The sequence below is a fragment of the Kryptolebias marmoratus genome, linkage group LG21, assembly GCF_001649575.2.
Source record: "Kryptolebias marmoratus isolate JLee-2015 linkage group LG21, ASM164957v2, whole genome shotgun sequence".
Taxonomy (NCBI): domain Eukaryota; kingdom Metazoa; phylum Chordata; class Actinopteri; order Cyprinodontiformes; family Rivulidae; genus Kryptolebias; species Kryptolebias marmoratus.
In genome coordinates this window covers 23,235,984-23,252,245 of record NC_051450.1, presented here as the reverse complement: position 1 = coordinate 23,252,245, position 16,262 = coordinate 23,235,984, and the positions used below count along the sequence as shown (strand labels likewise).

General features: G+C 45.4%; 1 protein-coding gene across 2 annotated transcripts in view; it reads right to left on the bottom strand.

Annotated features, from left to right (window-relative positions):
* LOC108251229 (sodium channel protein type 4 subunit alpha) overlaps positions 1 to 16,262 on the bottom strand; it is a 102,022-nt gene that overhangs the window by 38,734 nt on the left and 47,026 nt on the right. For both annotated transcript variants that reach the window (XM_037973131.1, XM_037973130.1), the window contains exons 15-18: positions 14,302 to 14,540; positions 6,826 to 6,999; positions 6,045 to 6,206; positions 5,757 to 5,951 (exon numbers count right to left, since the gene is read on the bottom strand). In XM_037973131.1, the coding sequence (XP_037829059.1) occupies positions 5,757 to 5,951; positions 6,045 to 6,206; positions 6,826 to 6,999; positions 14,302 to 14,540 (770 nt within the window). The remainder of the gene's footprint in view (positions 1 to 5,756; positions 5,952 to 6,044; positions 6,207 to 6,825; positions 7,000 to 14,301; positions 14,541 to 16,262) is intronic.

Below are 16,262 nucleotides of genomic sequence, written 5' to 3'. Positions count from 1 at the left end.
GTGTGGAGTGTGTGTGGAGTGTGTGGAGTGTGTGACAGTGTGTGGAGTGTGTGTGGAGTGTGTGGAGTGTGTGACAGTGTGTTGCGTTTGTTGTTGTTGTTGTTATTGTTTGTGTAACCGATCAGCCCGCCCGTCGCAGGCCCGGCTCCACCGACCCTAACCGCTGCCATCTGATTGGACAGGAGCCGGGAATCAAACCCCAACAGATCAATGGTGTTGACTGGTTACCACGGCAACACGCCGTATCAGCTCATACGACCTTTTTGCTTTCCGGTCGTCAATAACTGACAGAGACGACAACCGGAGGCTTCCTCCGACCGTTTCCCCGCCTCAACGTCTTGTACAAAAAGACAACAACGTTTCAGTTTCACGTTTGGCCACTGGGGGCAGCAGAAACAACCTGCCATCACCAAATTTACATATTTCCTTCCTAAACAGTTCGCAAACTGCTTTATGACTTCGTCCTGTAAGCTCAGAATGATGTGTTTCTATTCAGGAGAGCAGCGGAAAAACAATATTACTATTCAGACGTTATTCTTCAGATTCTGTCGTCATATTCAGAAAACATTTATTCCTCCAAACAAAAATACATGGAAACGTGCATCTCGATCAGGAACACCGAGATCTGACTTTTTCTTGAAAAATTACTTTAAAAATGTCTCCACAGACATCGATGGTAGTTAGTGAAGTTTTCTGTAGTTTTTAACACTTCTTCTTTGGAAGCTTTTAAAATTCACGCCTGATCAGATCCATGAAAGGAACCATCCTCTTCAGGTGAGGCTCTGCCGACCGTACGCATGTTTGAGTTTCTGTGTCCACCCAGGTGTCATTTTTCCATCAATGTTAATTAGTTTCACCGAGTCCAGAGGAGTCGTTGATTGAATCCCAGTCTGCTAATCAAACCGCTAATAGCTGCTGAACAAGAGCGTAATTTAACTAAAGAGTTTCACAGCAGAGCTGAAATTCTTACAGGTCCAAAATATTCCACACAGCTTCACATCGGCTAAAAATAAGAAGAGTTTCTGCTAGAGTTAGGGTTTTTAATGCCACTCGAAAACCAATTTTAGACCAATTTCACAAGAACACAAAGTGCCCAAAAAGTTATTAAAGTAAAACAAAATCCTAACAAAAGTCTGCTGCTGGCCATTAACTTCCAGAAATCTGAGTAAATCAAACGGTACTGATTCCTAATTATTCTGAATCTACAGTAAACATCTGACTTCATATATTTCCTCATTTAATCTGGGATCTCAGACATTTTCTCCTTTTATTTCAGGTAAAAAAACAGATCCCAGTTTTCATCAATGAAAACTGAATCACTGCATCCTAATAAAACGTTCCTGTTTACCACGTGGGGAGGTCTCCTCCTCCNNNGGAGCAGGAGAAGGAGGAGGAGCAGGAGGAGGAGAAACAGGAGGAGGAGGAGAGGAGGAGGAGGAGGAGGAGGAGCAGGAGCAGGAGCAGGAGGAGGAGGAGGAGCAGGAGGAGGGACAGTGTTTGTGTGTCAGTTTCCAGAGCCGAGGACCACCTGATCCCCTGATTCTCCTGGACAAACTCGTTAAGAGGATCACACCAATTAGCCGAGGGTCGTTAGTGAACTGTTCACACACAATCAGTGAAACAGAAAGGTTAAAGACCAGCTGAGCCAGAATTCATCATTTACGCAGATATTACTTTAACCCTAACAGCTTACATTTGTTTTAGATGTTCAGGACATTTTTACGCTCTAGTCTGATCTTGTTTCACTTCAGTTTCTAAAGAAGCTCATTAGATCTGCTCCAAAGGAGCTCCGTGCAGATCAGTACATCTCTGCAGGAGCGACGCACAAATACATCCCCCAAAGAGCCGGAGAGTATATATTATATTACACATTACTGCCAACATGTGAGTTCTGCCCGTTCTGTCTTTGTTTTTCAGCTCTCCATCCAGGGACCGCTGAGTTCAGCCCAGGTAGTCCAGGAGAGACCAGGAAGCAGCTGCTGTCCTGGAAACAGCCGAGCTCGGCGCTCTGCGGAGAATCCACAGAGATGGAGATGTGTGTGATGAACGAGCTGCAACACGATCTGCTTCTGGTGCTTCTCCTCGTCACAACAAACCCCTGCGAGCAAAGCCCCCTGGGAAAAAAGCTTCTGAGAGATGAAGAAAGACCCGGTAATCCACCGGAGGTGAGTCAGGAACAGAAAAAACAACAAATTATCTGTTGACCTATTTGTCTGAGGGAAAAAATCCAATCCTCCCACTTTGGTTCCGAAGGACCGGACCTGGGAGTCAGAGCTGATCTTTAACGTCGATAATAAACGGTTTATAAAGTCTGATTTTCATGTTTGGACGGGAGAAACTGGTGATCAGAACAGGAAACTCAGGAGTTTTAAACCAAATATTTTCAGTTCTGTGTCTGAGTGGGACACAGTTTTGATTATTTGTGGATTTTATGAGGCGGTGTGAACACAGCCCGGCCCCTGAACAGCTTGTTGGGGGGAAACGTTAAACATTAAAAAACAAAAATGACAACAAGCATCAGGATCTCACTGAGCTGCTGGAAATCTGTGAATTAATAAATCAGCTGCAGTCCTGCTCTTAAAAACGACCTAATATTCTGTGGGTGTGGCTTGTGATGATTGAATTATTATTTGGGGGTGGGGCTTGTATTTTGGGGGGTGTGGCCTGCTGTGTTGAACTCCCCCTAACTCACAGAAACTTAGAGAGACAGTTTCTGAGTCCCACGGTGAAATGTAGTCATCAAATTTAAGAAAAGCTGCTTAAAGATTTCCATCTCCAGCAGGTGTTCCCTCCATTAGGATAAATTATTTTATCATATATCCAATTAATCAGCCAGCCTGCTCAAACTGCTGTAGTTTGTAGTTTTTAGGAGCGGTGGAGGTCCTGTGAAGACGTCACCATGATTAAAGGTAATGAATATCCACGACAGTAAGCTGAGGGGAACAGAAAGAGACGGGCAGAGGAGGACGGGAGGACGGGAGTGTCGTGGCAGGTGTGCTGCAGCTGAAGTGCTGGCTCAGGGAAACACATTCAGCTGCTCGTTTGTCATGAAGAGAAACAGCAAACGAAACATCTGCTCACCTGCTCCTCTCTTTGCACACACACGGAGACAAAGTGTTCAAGAAGGAGAAGTTCTGCACAATGCAGCGGGAAGGAGTGAAAACAGGGGAACAAAGACGATAAACTGAGAGGATCAGGATCACACACACCTGAAAACATGTTTAATGGAACTTCAGCTGCTTTTATTCAGGCTGTAAGCAGGTTGGGTCCGTCTGGACTTGTTGCTGAAGCTACTAAACATAAATAAACCATTTGTTGTCCAGTAACAGGATCTGACTCCTAATCAGAACAGGTTTCTGCAGCCATTTTACAAACAACACTAAAGACTCAGGGGACAAAATGTGGATGAAACAGAAATTAATGGGTTTGGGGTTAATGGACACATTTAATGGCTGCGCATCAGGAACGGATTGGACAGCGTAACAGATTACTAATAAAAGTGTTCTGACTAAAGTATGTAGCAACTGTAGCATATCAGCACAACCAGCTCCTCCCAGCTGTCAGCACGGTGGTGGAGGGCTGATGGTTTGAGCTGATTCTGGAGTCAGATGTGAGACCATCTGTCCAACAAACAGGACAATGATCCCAAACACAGCAGAACGGTCCAGAACCAGAACCTCAGAGAGCTGAGCAGAAACCAATGACCTGAAGCAACACTGGGAAGAAGAGTGGGCCACAACTCCTCCACAACCATGAGAGAGACAAACAGAGAGGCAAAGTTTCTCTCAAACAGGGGTGGGGAATGGTTGTTTCCTAAAAGGAGGCGGAGCATGTCCTTCTCCCAAAAAGGGGCGGGGCCTTGTACCCAGTTAGGATGTATGGATTCAGGCTGAACCAGGTTAGATTCTGGATTCTTATTGGACTGAATGAAAGTGAATCATGATGGAAGCCACTGGACGGGACTTGGACCGGTTTACTTCTCTGAGATGGTGTCAAATAAATGTCTTTTATTTTATTAACCTTTACTTTAATAAACAGAGTTAAAGTGTTTTTGTTTCAGGGGAACACAGTTTTAAACATCGTGACGTTCCACACCTTTCACCCAGACTGCAGCTCACTGACTCAGCTGTTCTAACCCTGTGTGTGTGTGTGTGTGTGTGTGTGTGTGTGTGTGTGTGTGTGTGAGTGTGTGTGTGTGAGGGACAGATAAGAGGTAATTCCCCACCTCTGTGTTTATCTGTGAAAGCCACTCAGAAGCACCCTAGCACCCTCAGAACCCTCAGAACCCTCAGAACCTTCAGAACCGGTTCTGTTTGTGAGCTCAGGTCTGAATTAAACTCTGTGTTTATTTCTTATTAAAATAACTCTTTTTTTTCAGACACCTGACGGGGAACGACCATCCTTTCCGCCCCGGTGCCTTCTGGGTGTGACATCATCAGCCTCACCGCCACGGTAACCAGGTTTTCCTTAGCAACGGTCTCTAAGAAGTTTGACTTTCTTCTCGCCTGTGATTGTCCCCGTGTTGGAGGAGAGCCTTTTCTTTTTTCACCTCATTTCCTCCCTTCTCTGATAGTTTGCTCCTTTTTTTAGATCCAACTCGTTTTACTTTCCTTTCTCACCTTTAGGTTCCTGCTCTCCTCCAAACGTTCCTCCTCTCATCTTCTTCCTTTTCATCCCAGTTTAATTGGATTCTTCCTGTATTTGATCAGTTTATTCCCATCTTTACTTTCTCTGACTGTTTATTTCATTGTCATCACGTTTTTCTGATCCTCTTTTTATTTTCTCCTTTAATATTTTGTCTTTATTTTTTGACATTTTAGAATTCTTTTGTTCTAATTTTTAATCATTTGTTCTTCTTTATTATTCTCATTTTTCTGTCCTCTTTTTATTTTTCTCTCTTCATTTCTTCTGTCCTGTTCCAACCTTTTCCTTTTTATTTCTGTCCTTCTCTCATTTTCTCTGTTTCATCTTTTGATTTTTGACCTTTTCCTGCTTTAATTTCCTTTTCTTCCTTTTTTCTTCTGTAATTATTTCCTCCCGTCTCTTGTTTCTGTTTGGATTTGTTTCCATCATTTATCAGATTTATTCATTTCTTATTTAATTTCTACCTTTAATGTTTTTTGTTTTTGTCTCTTTTATTTTTACTTATTTAATTCTTTCATCCTCACATCTTTATTTTTTCAGTTTTTTATTTAAGTTCTTAGATTCTCTTTATTCTTTTGTTTATTTTTACTTTTACTTTCATTCATCTGTTCTTATAAGGTCACACACACACACAGACACATTCAGCATAAATCTCTGCAGCAGAAGTAGAGGCTGTTGACTGTGTGTGTGTGTGTGTGTGTGTGTGTGTGTGTGTGTGTGCTGTCTGCCACATCAGCCTCAGTGTTAAATATCCATGAGAGCATTAAGTTAAACATGAGAGACTCTGTTATTACTGCCCACAATAAGCTGCTGACTGCTGAGGATGGAAACTCTTCATCTCGGAGTCAAACAGGAAACACTCTTCAAAAAACACAGAATTATTAAAACCAACCAACAACAACCACCGTCCCTCCAGAGACAAACCACAAACATAATCAGGCCACGCCTCCTGCTGGTCATCTCATCAGCAGGCCACGCCTCCTATTAGTCATCTCATCAGCAGGCCACGCCTCCTGCTGGTCATCTGATCAGCAGCCTATCAAACAGCATCTCAGCACAGGAAGTCCCCCCCACCCCCCCAACCAGAAAGCAAGGACTCAGACTCGACTCACCACCAGGTTCCCGATGACCATGACCAGCATGAAGACCAGGATGCAGAGCGGCTGTCCCGCCACCTCCATGCAGTCCCACATGGTCTCGATCCACTCGCCGCAGAGCACTCTGAAGACGATGAGGAACGAGTGGAAGAAGTCCTTCATGTGCCAGCGAGGAAGAGAGCAGTCCTTGGAGATCTTACAGGTACACTCCTGAGAACGGAGACACAATGGACGGATGAACGGATGAACGGATGAAGCTGCCTTTAAAGGCCGTCAGACTGAAGGAACCTTTGGAGGCGTCACCTGGTAGTTCTTCCCAAACAGCTGCATGCCCACCACAGCGAAGATGAAGACGATGATGGCGAGGACGAGCGTCAGGTTGCCCAGAGCGCCCATGGAGTTCCCGATGATCTTAATCAGGGTGTTGAGAGTCGGCCAGGAGCGAGCGAGTTTGAACACTCGCAGCTGGGATTAAAACAGGAAGGGAGACAGAACTTCAGAATAAAAGCAGCCCAGACTTTGGTGTTTTTATTATAAATCATTTAAAGCTGTGAGAGCTGGTCTGGAGTCAGGATGAAAGAAATGATCAGAAACCAAAGGAACGTGATGAAAGCAGAGCGAGGAAAGGTTTGTTTGGAGTCCTGTGGTGACGATGATCGGAGTGACGGTTTAAGAAATCCTCTGGGACAGATGAAGACGGGCTGCAGAGATCTCTGTGAGGGTTTCAGGCTCGGTGGAGCCTGAATCTGTAGTTTCTGGGTGTTTCTTGTTTGTCAGGGCAGGAAATTTGGCCACAGCTGGACTTTTGTGTTGAATGACATCATTTATCATGAACCTAACGTCACAAACACTGAGCTGACTGAAAGACTGCCGAAGGCTGCCGTCTCATTGGTGTTTCACTTTTCAATCAGCTTCCAACTGGGAAAATATTCTTTTTTTTCTTGTATTATTTTGTAAACGCTGAGTCAGCATTCACACGTTTGTTGTCTCGCCTGTATGTTGTTTGGACTGGAACTACTTCAGCATATTTTCAGATATTTCAGACATTCAGGTATTAAAACTGAGTGCAGAAGTGAGAACGTACCAGTCTGAAGGACCGTAACACGCTGAGGCCCTCCACGTCGGACAGGCCGAGCTCCATGAGGCTGAGGCAGACGATGATGCTGTCGAAGATGTTCCAGCCCGTCTGGAAGTAGTAGTACGGATCCAGAGCAATGATTTTCAGAACCATCTCAGCTGTGAAGATCCCCGAGAACACCTGAGGAGCAAACAGAGGCGTGCAGACATTCTGAGACATTGACATGATGCTGCAGTTTGACACTGTCAAAAACCTGGATGCACAAATAAGACTGTAGCTCTGAATTTTACTTAAATGATGTATTTTATGCACATTTTGTTCTGTTTCCTGTGGCTGAAGGGACAGTATTCATGGACAGGACCACCCAGACCCGAAGCACCTCTAGGAGACCTCATGTTCCTCCACTGGACAACGTTGTAGGAACTGAATGAGATGCTTTTGGATCAAACAGCTCTGAGGACCTTCTGAGGGTTCGAAGGTCTGTTAGTTCCAGTATGGAGCCATCAGAAGGCTCTATGTGTTTGCCTTCGCAGTGCCAGAGGAACCCTGTGGGTCTTTATTGGTTGTATGATTCTATGAACTGGTCCTCTGTGGTCTGAAAGCACCTACAGTTCATCAGACGGGTTCTGTCACGTCCCAGGAGCAGTGATATCTGTCTAGCTTAATTTTATTATTAAAAACTTTATTTTGTTGCATGAAGACATGAATATTTATAAAACATCACATAAAACACTGAAGAAAATGCAAAGATTTGTTTTGTCTCTCATCCACAGAAAGATCAGCTGAAAGTAAAAATGTTCTTTACTGTTGAGAATCACTCAGGTAGGAACACACACACACTGCTGCATTCAGACACAAACCCACTGAGATACGAGAGCTAAACGAAGGGCAGAGTCTGCCAAAGGGGAGGACATTTCAGACTGGGTTAGGGTCACGCACACATGCACACACAGATGTGTCACCTCCGATAACTCCAGCCTCAACTACACAAGTTCTTTAAAAGCCAACAGGAGTTCGGCTGCTGCACAACACAACAGCACGCTGACCGCTACGCTAACATTAACGCACGCTTGGGTTAGCATGGAGCCCACCGTCACTCAGCTGCATGTCACACATGCTGCCGTTAGCATGAAGGGAGAACAGCACAGGTTCCTCCACCTTCCTGGTTAGTCCTCAGAACATCATCCGACGAGACAAAATCCCAAAAAACTGGAACCGTTTTCTCCAAAGACAGCCATAAATCCAGCTGCTTGGAGCTCTGCAGCTCAGACTTCACAGCAGAACTGGTGTCTGGAGATCACAGTCACAGCTCAGGTTGGAGGATTTTTACAGATTTCAGAGGTCAGAGTGCTCACCTCCAAACTCCCATTGACTCCCACTGCATCTGAATTCTCTCAACAACAGCTGGGGTCACGAGTCTCTTTGACTTTTGTTTTGTGGATTAAAGCTGAGATGTTTGGGGACCCCTGGATGTGTTGGGTGACGTATCGTCAGCAGATGGGTCCGTGGTGGTTTTCATGTGGATGAGGACCAGTAATCCAAAGACTTTCATGACAAAAGAGGTCAGTCCTGAGATACTTCCTTCTTTGAGAACGGGTCAGAGACGTGTTAACAGCTGATTATACACAAACTAAATGTTCTAATTTCAGGTTTATAAACTCATGGAGACTTGTTGTTCAGAGTTTTGAGTCTCTGACCCTCCTCCTGGGGTTTGATCTTCAGCTCTGCCTCTCTCTGCAGACCTCCACGAGTTCACGGTTCGCCTCGCGCTGCTTTCCATCACACGTGTGAGTCTGCTGCCTTCAAAGTGTCTCTGTGTGTGTTTCTGCTGGCCCTCCTGCTTGTTGTTCCCGTCTGAGGAAGTCCTCGATGTGACACCGGCTACGTGACACACGTGTGTTAGCGGGCCTGTTTCTGAGCAGTATTTAATGCATGCATCAGTGTGTATCTAGGGCTCGAAACAAAGAGGTTTTGGAGTTTTAACCCAGTGAGGGTTTAGTGTTTGTGTGTTGCATGGAATCAGAGTCAAACACACTCAGATGATTCTCTCATACGAGCTCATTAACTCTGTAGTGAGTTGATTAGCTCCTCAACAATCACGCTGTTATGATTACTGACATCAGGAGAGCATCTTAGCTGCTCTCATGCACACTTTAATGTGTCGACTGTCAGCGATGCTGCTGCTGGAGTGTATCTGTCACAAAAACCTGGAAATGATGAGAGGGAACACAGGATTCTGGATCGGATTGAGGTCAGATCCTGTTAAAAAGGGTTCTCTCTCTATTTCTCAGGATGGAGGGTCAAAGACTGAGTCGGATCTGTTGGTGTCAAAGATCCACTCTTTTTCCATCTGTCCATTTTCTTCCTCCCATCCATGATCAGGTCGTGGAGGTAACAGGTCCAGAGGGGGAATCCAGATGTCCCTCTCTCCAGTTCCACCTGGAGGATCCCAAGTTGTTCCCAGAGAGGATCTATGATCCTCAGGGTCTCCTCTACTTGAGGCAAAAAGAAGCCGACTCTCATCCCAGCTGTGAAGCACCTCAGTGCAAGCTGACGTCTGTGTCTTAAAGACACCGACAGACCAGATAGTCCTGAGCTGTAGCCCCAAGCTGCACCCGGCTGCATTCCTGCAAAATGCCTCGAGGAACACAATCAATGCTGTCTCCAAATCTACCAAACACTCGTTGACTGGAGAGTCAGTCTGTCATGACCCCTGAACTTAATCCTAATTTGTATTTAACTGGAAGGGCACAGAAGCAACTAAACCCAGTTCTGGTGGAATGATCGGTCTGGGTCGGGCTGAGTTCTGGTGTCTGGGAGTCCTGGTCCTGAGCGATGGAAGGATGGACCGATGGACTGGAGCCTCGTCTGCAGTAACGAGGGCACTGGTCCCGTCTGAAGGACTCACCGGTCCATTTATGTCCCAACCCTCACCTGAGATCACAGGGTTTGGATAAAGACTGAAAGAACCAGATCTTTGATCCAATGATGAATTGAGCTTTCTCTGAGGGGTGACCAGCCTCAGAGATAAGGTGAGGAGCTCCATCATCTGGGACGATGCTGGACCTCAGATCAGGTTCTGCTGGTTCTGCTGGTGAGATGAGTTTCAGGCCTCAGAGAAACCCTCTGATTCACTGACAGGAAAGAAGACCTCAGACCAGCAGCTATGTGTGCGGGTGAATGTGTGTGCGGGTGAATGTGTGTGTGTGTGTGTGTGTGTGTGTGTACGAGCACGTTCAGACGCCGCCGGCTCTCTAACAGAGGATGTTGACATCAGCACTCACTAATAACAGTAACATCAGCAGAGAGAGGATGAGGATAACTGTGTGTGAGGAAGACACGTGATTATATTTGTCACAAGCAGGCAGATGTAATGAGTAAGCACCAGGACACACACACACACACACACACACACACACACACACACACACGACTGGTGATGCTCTTACAGTCACAACAAAATCCATCAGAGAAGAAAAACTGCTGATTTATTTTTACTCTTTAGAGACCAGTTTGACATATAATAATAAAAGGATTTCTTGATTGAAATGATTCATTATTTTATTGGTTGTTTAAAGGAATAAAGTCCCGGTTTTAGGCGTCCCTCGCTCTGCCTGAGTGCCTCTGAGCAAGGACAGACTCTGCTGACTACATGAATTCATTTCCAGCAGACGACTCGAGGTTATCGTGTTTCCATCTCCTCCTCTAATAAAACACTTATTTACACTGGATGTAATAAATACTTGTCAAACTGCATTAACTTTAACATATTTAATATTTCTTTCTTCTGTTTGTTCCATAAAAGCACTGATTAAATGCTAATCGCCTGATGGAGACACAGACGAGGCTGTCGAACAGAGGAGGAACTTCCTGTCAGGTTTGATTAGTCAGGATGACAGAATGATGCTGAAACATCTCCTGCTCCAGTGAACAAGAAGTCCCTGCAGAACGTTCTGCTAAAACTCCTCAGAACTAAACACTGAAACCAGTTTAATCCAGATGATTCTGCCTGTTTGTCAGGACCAGTTCTAAGCTGGTTCCATCACAGACCTGCTGTGTTTACATCCCATCCTCCCTCTGGTGCTGATCCTGTAGCAGATCACTGCAGACAGACGAGTTACTTTCTGTGAGGACTTTATGATATGAAGCAAACAGAACGGCTTCTCTGATTGGTTGTTTGGAGGACCTGAGGCCAGTCTTGAAGCAGGAGCTTCCTGTTTTGTTTGTTAACCATTATGGTTCTCTCTGACACCGAACCCAGAGAGGAGGATTGGACTGAACGATGTTCTGAAACTGAAACGGACACACACCTAAAAACTGCTGGGTTATTTTGATAACTTGAGTTAAAGCTGTTGGGTTGGTCTGACTAAATGTTGAACCGGTCTTGGTTTTGACCCAGTGTTTGGTTTGGAGGTGAGCCGGGTCATCAGTCCAACGTTTGGAACCAGAGGTCCGGTCTCAGGATGTTAGACTCTAAAGACAACTTGTAAGAAGATGTTTAACCTGGTTGGGTTTGTTCGTAACTTTAGTTTGCTGTAGACGGACAGTTTGGGTTCCTATAAAAGCTAGCTAGCTGATGCTAATAGCTGTTAGCACCAGATAGCTAGCAGGAATCCAAGTTGTATTTATCTAATGAGGCAGAGCTTGGATTGTTCTTTTAAAATCAAGATTAGTCCTTTAAATTCAGTTTTGGAGGGTCAGAAAACTGAACCCACTGTCATGGGTTCAACCTGCTGAGTTAACACTAACCAGGTCTCAGTACCGGGTCACAAACGGTTCTGGTTTTAACCCGGCAGGTTACAGTGAGTCCTCTTCTACTCACTGAATTTAAACACTTTGCTTTCTTTGTGTTACTTCTTTGTTGCTTGATGCTAAGATCTGATTTTGTCATTTAAATGATCTGTTTCTGTTTTAAACTCCTCCTATTTCCATAAATTTACATTTTTTCTATAGTTTATGCATCAAAACAAAGATATTTTGCCATTTTAGATTATTGCTGCAAGTCTCAGATTATTATTTGTCTTTAGTGCAGAAAGTTGTTGAATTAAGATGGAAACTAGTTTGTTCTTCATCTTTGTTGATCCAAAACATGTTTAAATGTTCAGATCACCAAAAAACTCCTAATCAGACAGAATGTACCTCAGATTGTTTCATTTCCTGCTTTAATCTGGCAGATAAAAGTTGTTTTGGACCACCAACCAACGATCAGAATCTGGATGATTTGTCTGCATGAACACCTGCATTTCTGTCTCTGCTTGGCTCCTAAATGAAACTATAACCACCTGAAACAGACTTCGCTTCCCTTTTTACTGGTTACCGTGGAGACGGACAGATCGACACTTTCCTGCAAAGTTTTGAGTGTTAAACTTCCTTTAATCGCATGAGTTGCACATAAAAAGACAGAGCTCCCTGAAAATATGTGGAAACAGCTTCTCTATCATTTAAAGCTGTTTCTTTGAACCTAGGCTGCTGAAAATGAAATTATTGGAAGAGCTGTGGTGAAAACAGAATAACCCAGCCCACCTGGACATAAATCAGGCTGTCAGGCTGCAGCACCGTGTGCCCCCGCTAACAGAGACATTAAAGGTCGGCCTCTGAATGCTCTGAATGGGGCAGATCTTTGGAGGTATTAAACCAGGAGAGCAAAGCTGCAAAGCTGCAGAGCTGCAGAGCAAACAGGAGCAACGGCTGAAAGCATCGATTCTGTCGGCGTGTTGGGTGTCCTGATGTGATCCGGTCCAACACCACGTTACATAAGAGCCGAGGCAGAAAGGCCAGATAAATGCTGTTTAAACATCTGCACAGATTACAGCTTTTATCCTGGAAGGATCCTGGAGACTCCTCCACGGCGTTACATAACCTGCTGATGGCCTCGGGCTGGACGTGGACGCTGTCTGGACTCTGACAGACACACCGGAGGACATCTAGGACCCTGATGAAGAAATCGGACTTTTACAAACCTGATTGGTTCCTAAATGTGTGAAAGAAGAGGAGCTCAGAAGCACATGAGTCCAGTTTGAAGTGCTGACGGGATGAAGAACCTGAGGATCCGTCAGCACCATCATCATCACTGTTCCACCTGCTGAGGCCACCACACGGGCCAATCAGCAACTAGCAGTTCCTGCAGGAATGCATGTCGCCCGCCGCCCTCCATGCCATAGGCTGGTACCAAGCTGTGCTAAGAGGATGTGTTGTGGATGACTCTCAGCTACTACCCCCCCAAACTACAGTTCCGTGTGTCAGACTGACTGAGTCAGAGCTCAGGTCAACCAACGATAATCATCCTGTAGTTACATCTGGAGCACGCCCCATCAGAGGGAGGGCTACGCTTCAAACAGGAACCATCTTTGATTTTCTGAATTTCCTGCATCACCAATCATTCCTAAACTCATGAGTTCATATTTGATTCAGCTCACAGGCAGAAATTCATGTTTCTGAGTCAAATAAACTCTTTTAAATACATCTTTGAACAAATCCAGGTTTTAGCGCTTGAGCTCATGGCAGCTTGTATCCCTGATTCCTTCAGGTGTTGGGTTATTTCTATCCTGTCACTGTGACCTGACACAAGCGCTGCAGTGTCCCTTGTTTGGCCCCAGAGCCACTGATGGAACACCTCTGCTGCAGGCTCTTCCAGAGCTTCACTTTCTACTTTTAAACTTTATTAGCATGTTGTTTCCAGACAGCTGCCACCTCTGAGTGTCTGTACAGGTGTTGGCTCAGGGCCGTTCACACCTCAGGTGAACCCATTACCATACTGCACCGACCAATCAGCTGCCGGCAGCTCATCAGCACACCTGCAGGCTCAAACAGTGGAGTTAGTCACGCCGGTCTGCAGCTATCTGACCCGGTTCTGTCGGCTCAAATACTCCAACTCCCCTCAACGGGAAGAAAACACTTTGGGTTTTCCAGAAACAGGAAACAGATCAGAGAGTGTTTGCTCCTGTGAGTCCGGAGGTTTGAAAAGGTCTCAGGATGTTTCACACGTTCTCCTCGACTGCTTACTTTCCTCAACTTTGTTCCTCTGTCATGTCTGATGAACTTCAGTCCGAGTCAGTCCGAGTCAGTCCGAGTCTTCCTCGTTTAACAACAGGAACCGTGAAGGAAAGGAAGGAAGTTTATTTGTAGGGAGAGAAATCCTGAAAACTACTGAAGGACTGAAGCAGTTTCTGCTTCTGACGTCAGAGACTTCAATAAACAGAAAGACACGAAGTAATGACCTTCAGCTGCAGAAACACACCAACCATCCAACCAACCATCCATCCATCCATCCATCCAACCATCCAACCAACCAACCATCCATCCATCCACCCATCCATCCAACCATCCATCCAACCATCCATCCAACCAACCATCCATCCAACCAACCAACAGAAAGACATGAAGTAATGACCTTCAGCTGCAGAAACACACCAAGCATCCAACCATCCAACCATCCAACCAACCATCCATCCAACCATGCATCCATCCATCCAACCATCCTACCAGGTTTCCGATGGTGAGCATGCCGTTGAACTCTTCAGTCATTGGGTAATGCTCCATGGCCATGAACAGCGTGTTGAGGACGATGCAGACGGTGATGGCGAGGTCCAGGAAGGGGTCCATCACCATGATCTTCACCAGCTGCTTCACCCTCAGCCAGGAGGGGCAGCACTCCCACACCAGGTACCGGTGGGCGAAGACGTACCAGCAGGGGTGGCACTTCTTATGGGCCTCCTCCAGTTCTGCAGAGCAAACACAAGGCAGACCACTTAGGACCAACTAACCAAGAAGACATGTTGAAGGGTGTCAGGGATACCTCCTGCCTACAGTTCAGCACGAGCTTCATTAGAGTGACAAAGCTGTATTATCCTGCTGAAGGCAGGTTCAGTCATCTGAGATGTTTACTCTCAGTTTCAGACACGCAGCACCAGGTGCTTTTAGGCTGCAGTAACCTTGTCTTAGTTCCCAGAACCAATAAAGGTGCTTTGTCTTCTTCTTTTGTGTCCAAACAGCAGAAACCGAAGCCAGCTGTTGTTCACAGGAGGGCTTTTATCAAGAGTGGAGCTCCTATTTCAGAGTAAGAGCTTTCCTGGAGTGAGGAGAACCATCTGCAATGGATGTGCGCTGTGACTGCTCCAGATTTTATGTGTTCTGGAACACTGCTGTAGCACATAACTGATCAACAATACTCAGGTAAGGGCTTGTAATATTTGGTCTAATGAATCTGAAATGCAACAGAAAAATGTTTCTTCTTCCTTCTCATCTGCTCAAACTTTTATTTCATGTCAGATAAAATAAACCATCAGATTCATTTATTAGTTTCCCTCCATTTCTACATGATGCTACCACCACCATGCTTAACAGTGGGAACAACTTTCTCAGAGTTTTTGGATTGATCTGAGTCCGAGTCTTTGTGGCTGTAAAACTTCATTATGACACTTCCACCGCCGTGCTTCACAGAAAACTCCTGACACACCTCCAGATTCTTTGACTGGATTTGAGATGTTCCAGAAGATCTTTGACCCTCAAACACTCAGAGGACTGATTTCTGACATGAAAGACTGGATTTATACCATCTGTGATGAAATAACTTCTGTTTTACGTCTCAGTGAATCAGAAAGCATTTTAATATTTAAATGTAGATGACTTGTTAAGGTCTGCAGAATGTTTTATGTGGTAATCCAAACTGCATGAGAGGCTAAAGTGATGAAGGAGGAACTGAGGGGGTCAGAGATGAATTAGTGAGGACAGCAGTGGGTTTTTGTGTTTTCCTGTGTAACGATCTGTTCTCTAAGAGCAGCGTTCGCCGAGGGGAGAGACGGTGACTCAGCAGAGCGAACACACACAGGAAGCTGTGACTGCATGTTAAATGAGGGTGACCACGACGCAACGCTCTCCTTCCTTTTATTTCATCCACTCTGTGTGTCTCTTTCTTCTCTCGTTCAAACAAAGACAGACTTCCTCTGGGGTCGACGGAGCAAAACTCAGAGACAAACTCTGTTACACAACCGGGTTTCACAGTCTGATAGCTGCTCTCTGGGTCTGATGCTGGATTCTCCGGTCTTCCTTCAAATCGTCATTAATGTAGGAGAGAACAACATGAGCCGAGGTTAACTTAACTAACTTACTGTTTATTCTTGTTTCTGTCAGTTTTTAAACACTGAGCTCTGACTTCTGGTGGCAGAACATCGAACGATGGACGAAGTTCAGTAAAAACCATCTACTGGTAAAAACCCAGTCCTGTTGGAGCTCTAAACCTGGTCCTGATGGAGCTCTAAACCCGGTCCTGATGGAGCTCTAAACCTGGTCCTGATGGAGCTCTAAACCCGGTCCTGTTGGAGCTCTAAACCCGGTCCTGTTGGAGCTCTAAACCTGGTCCTGATGGAGCTCTAAACCCGGTCCTGATGGAGCTCTAAACCCGGTCCTGTTGGAGCTCTAAACCCGGTCCTGTTGGAGCTCTAAAC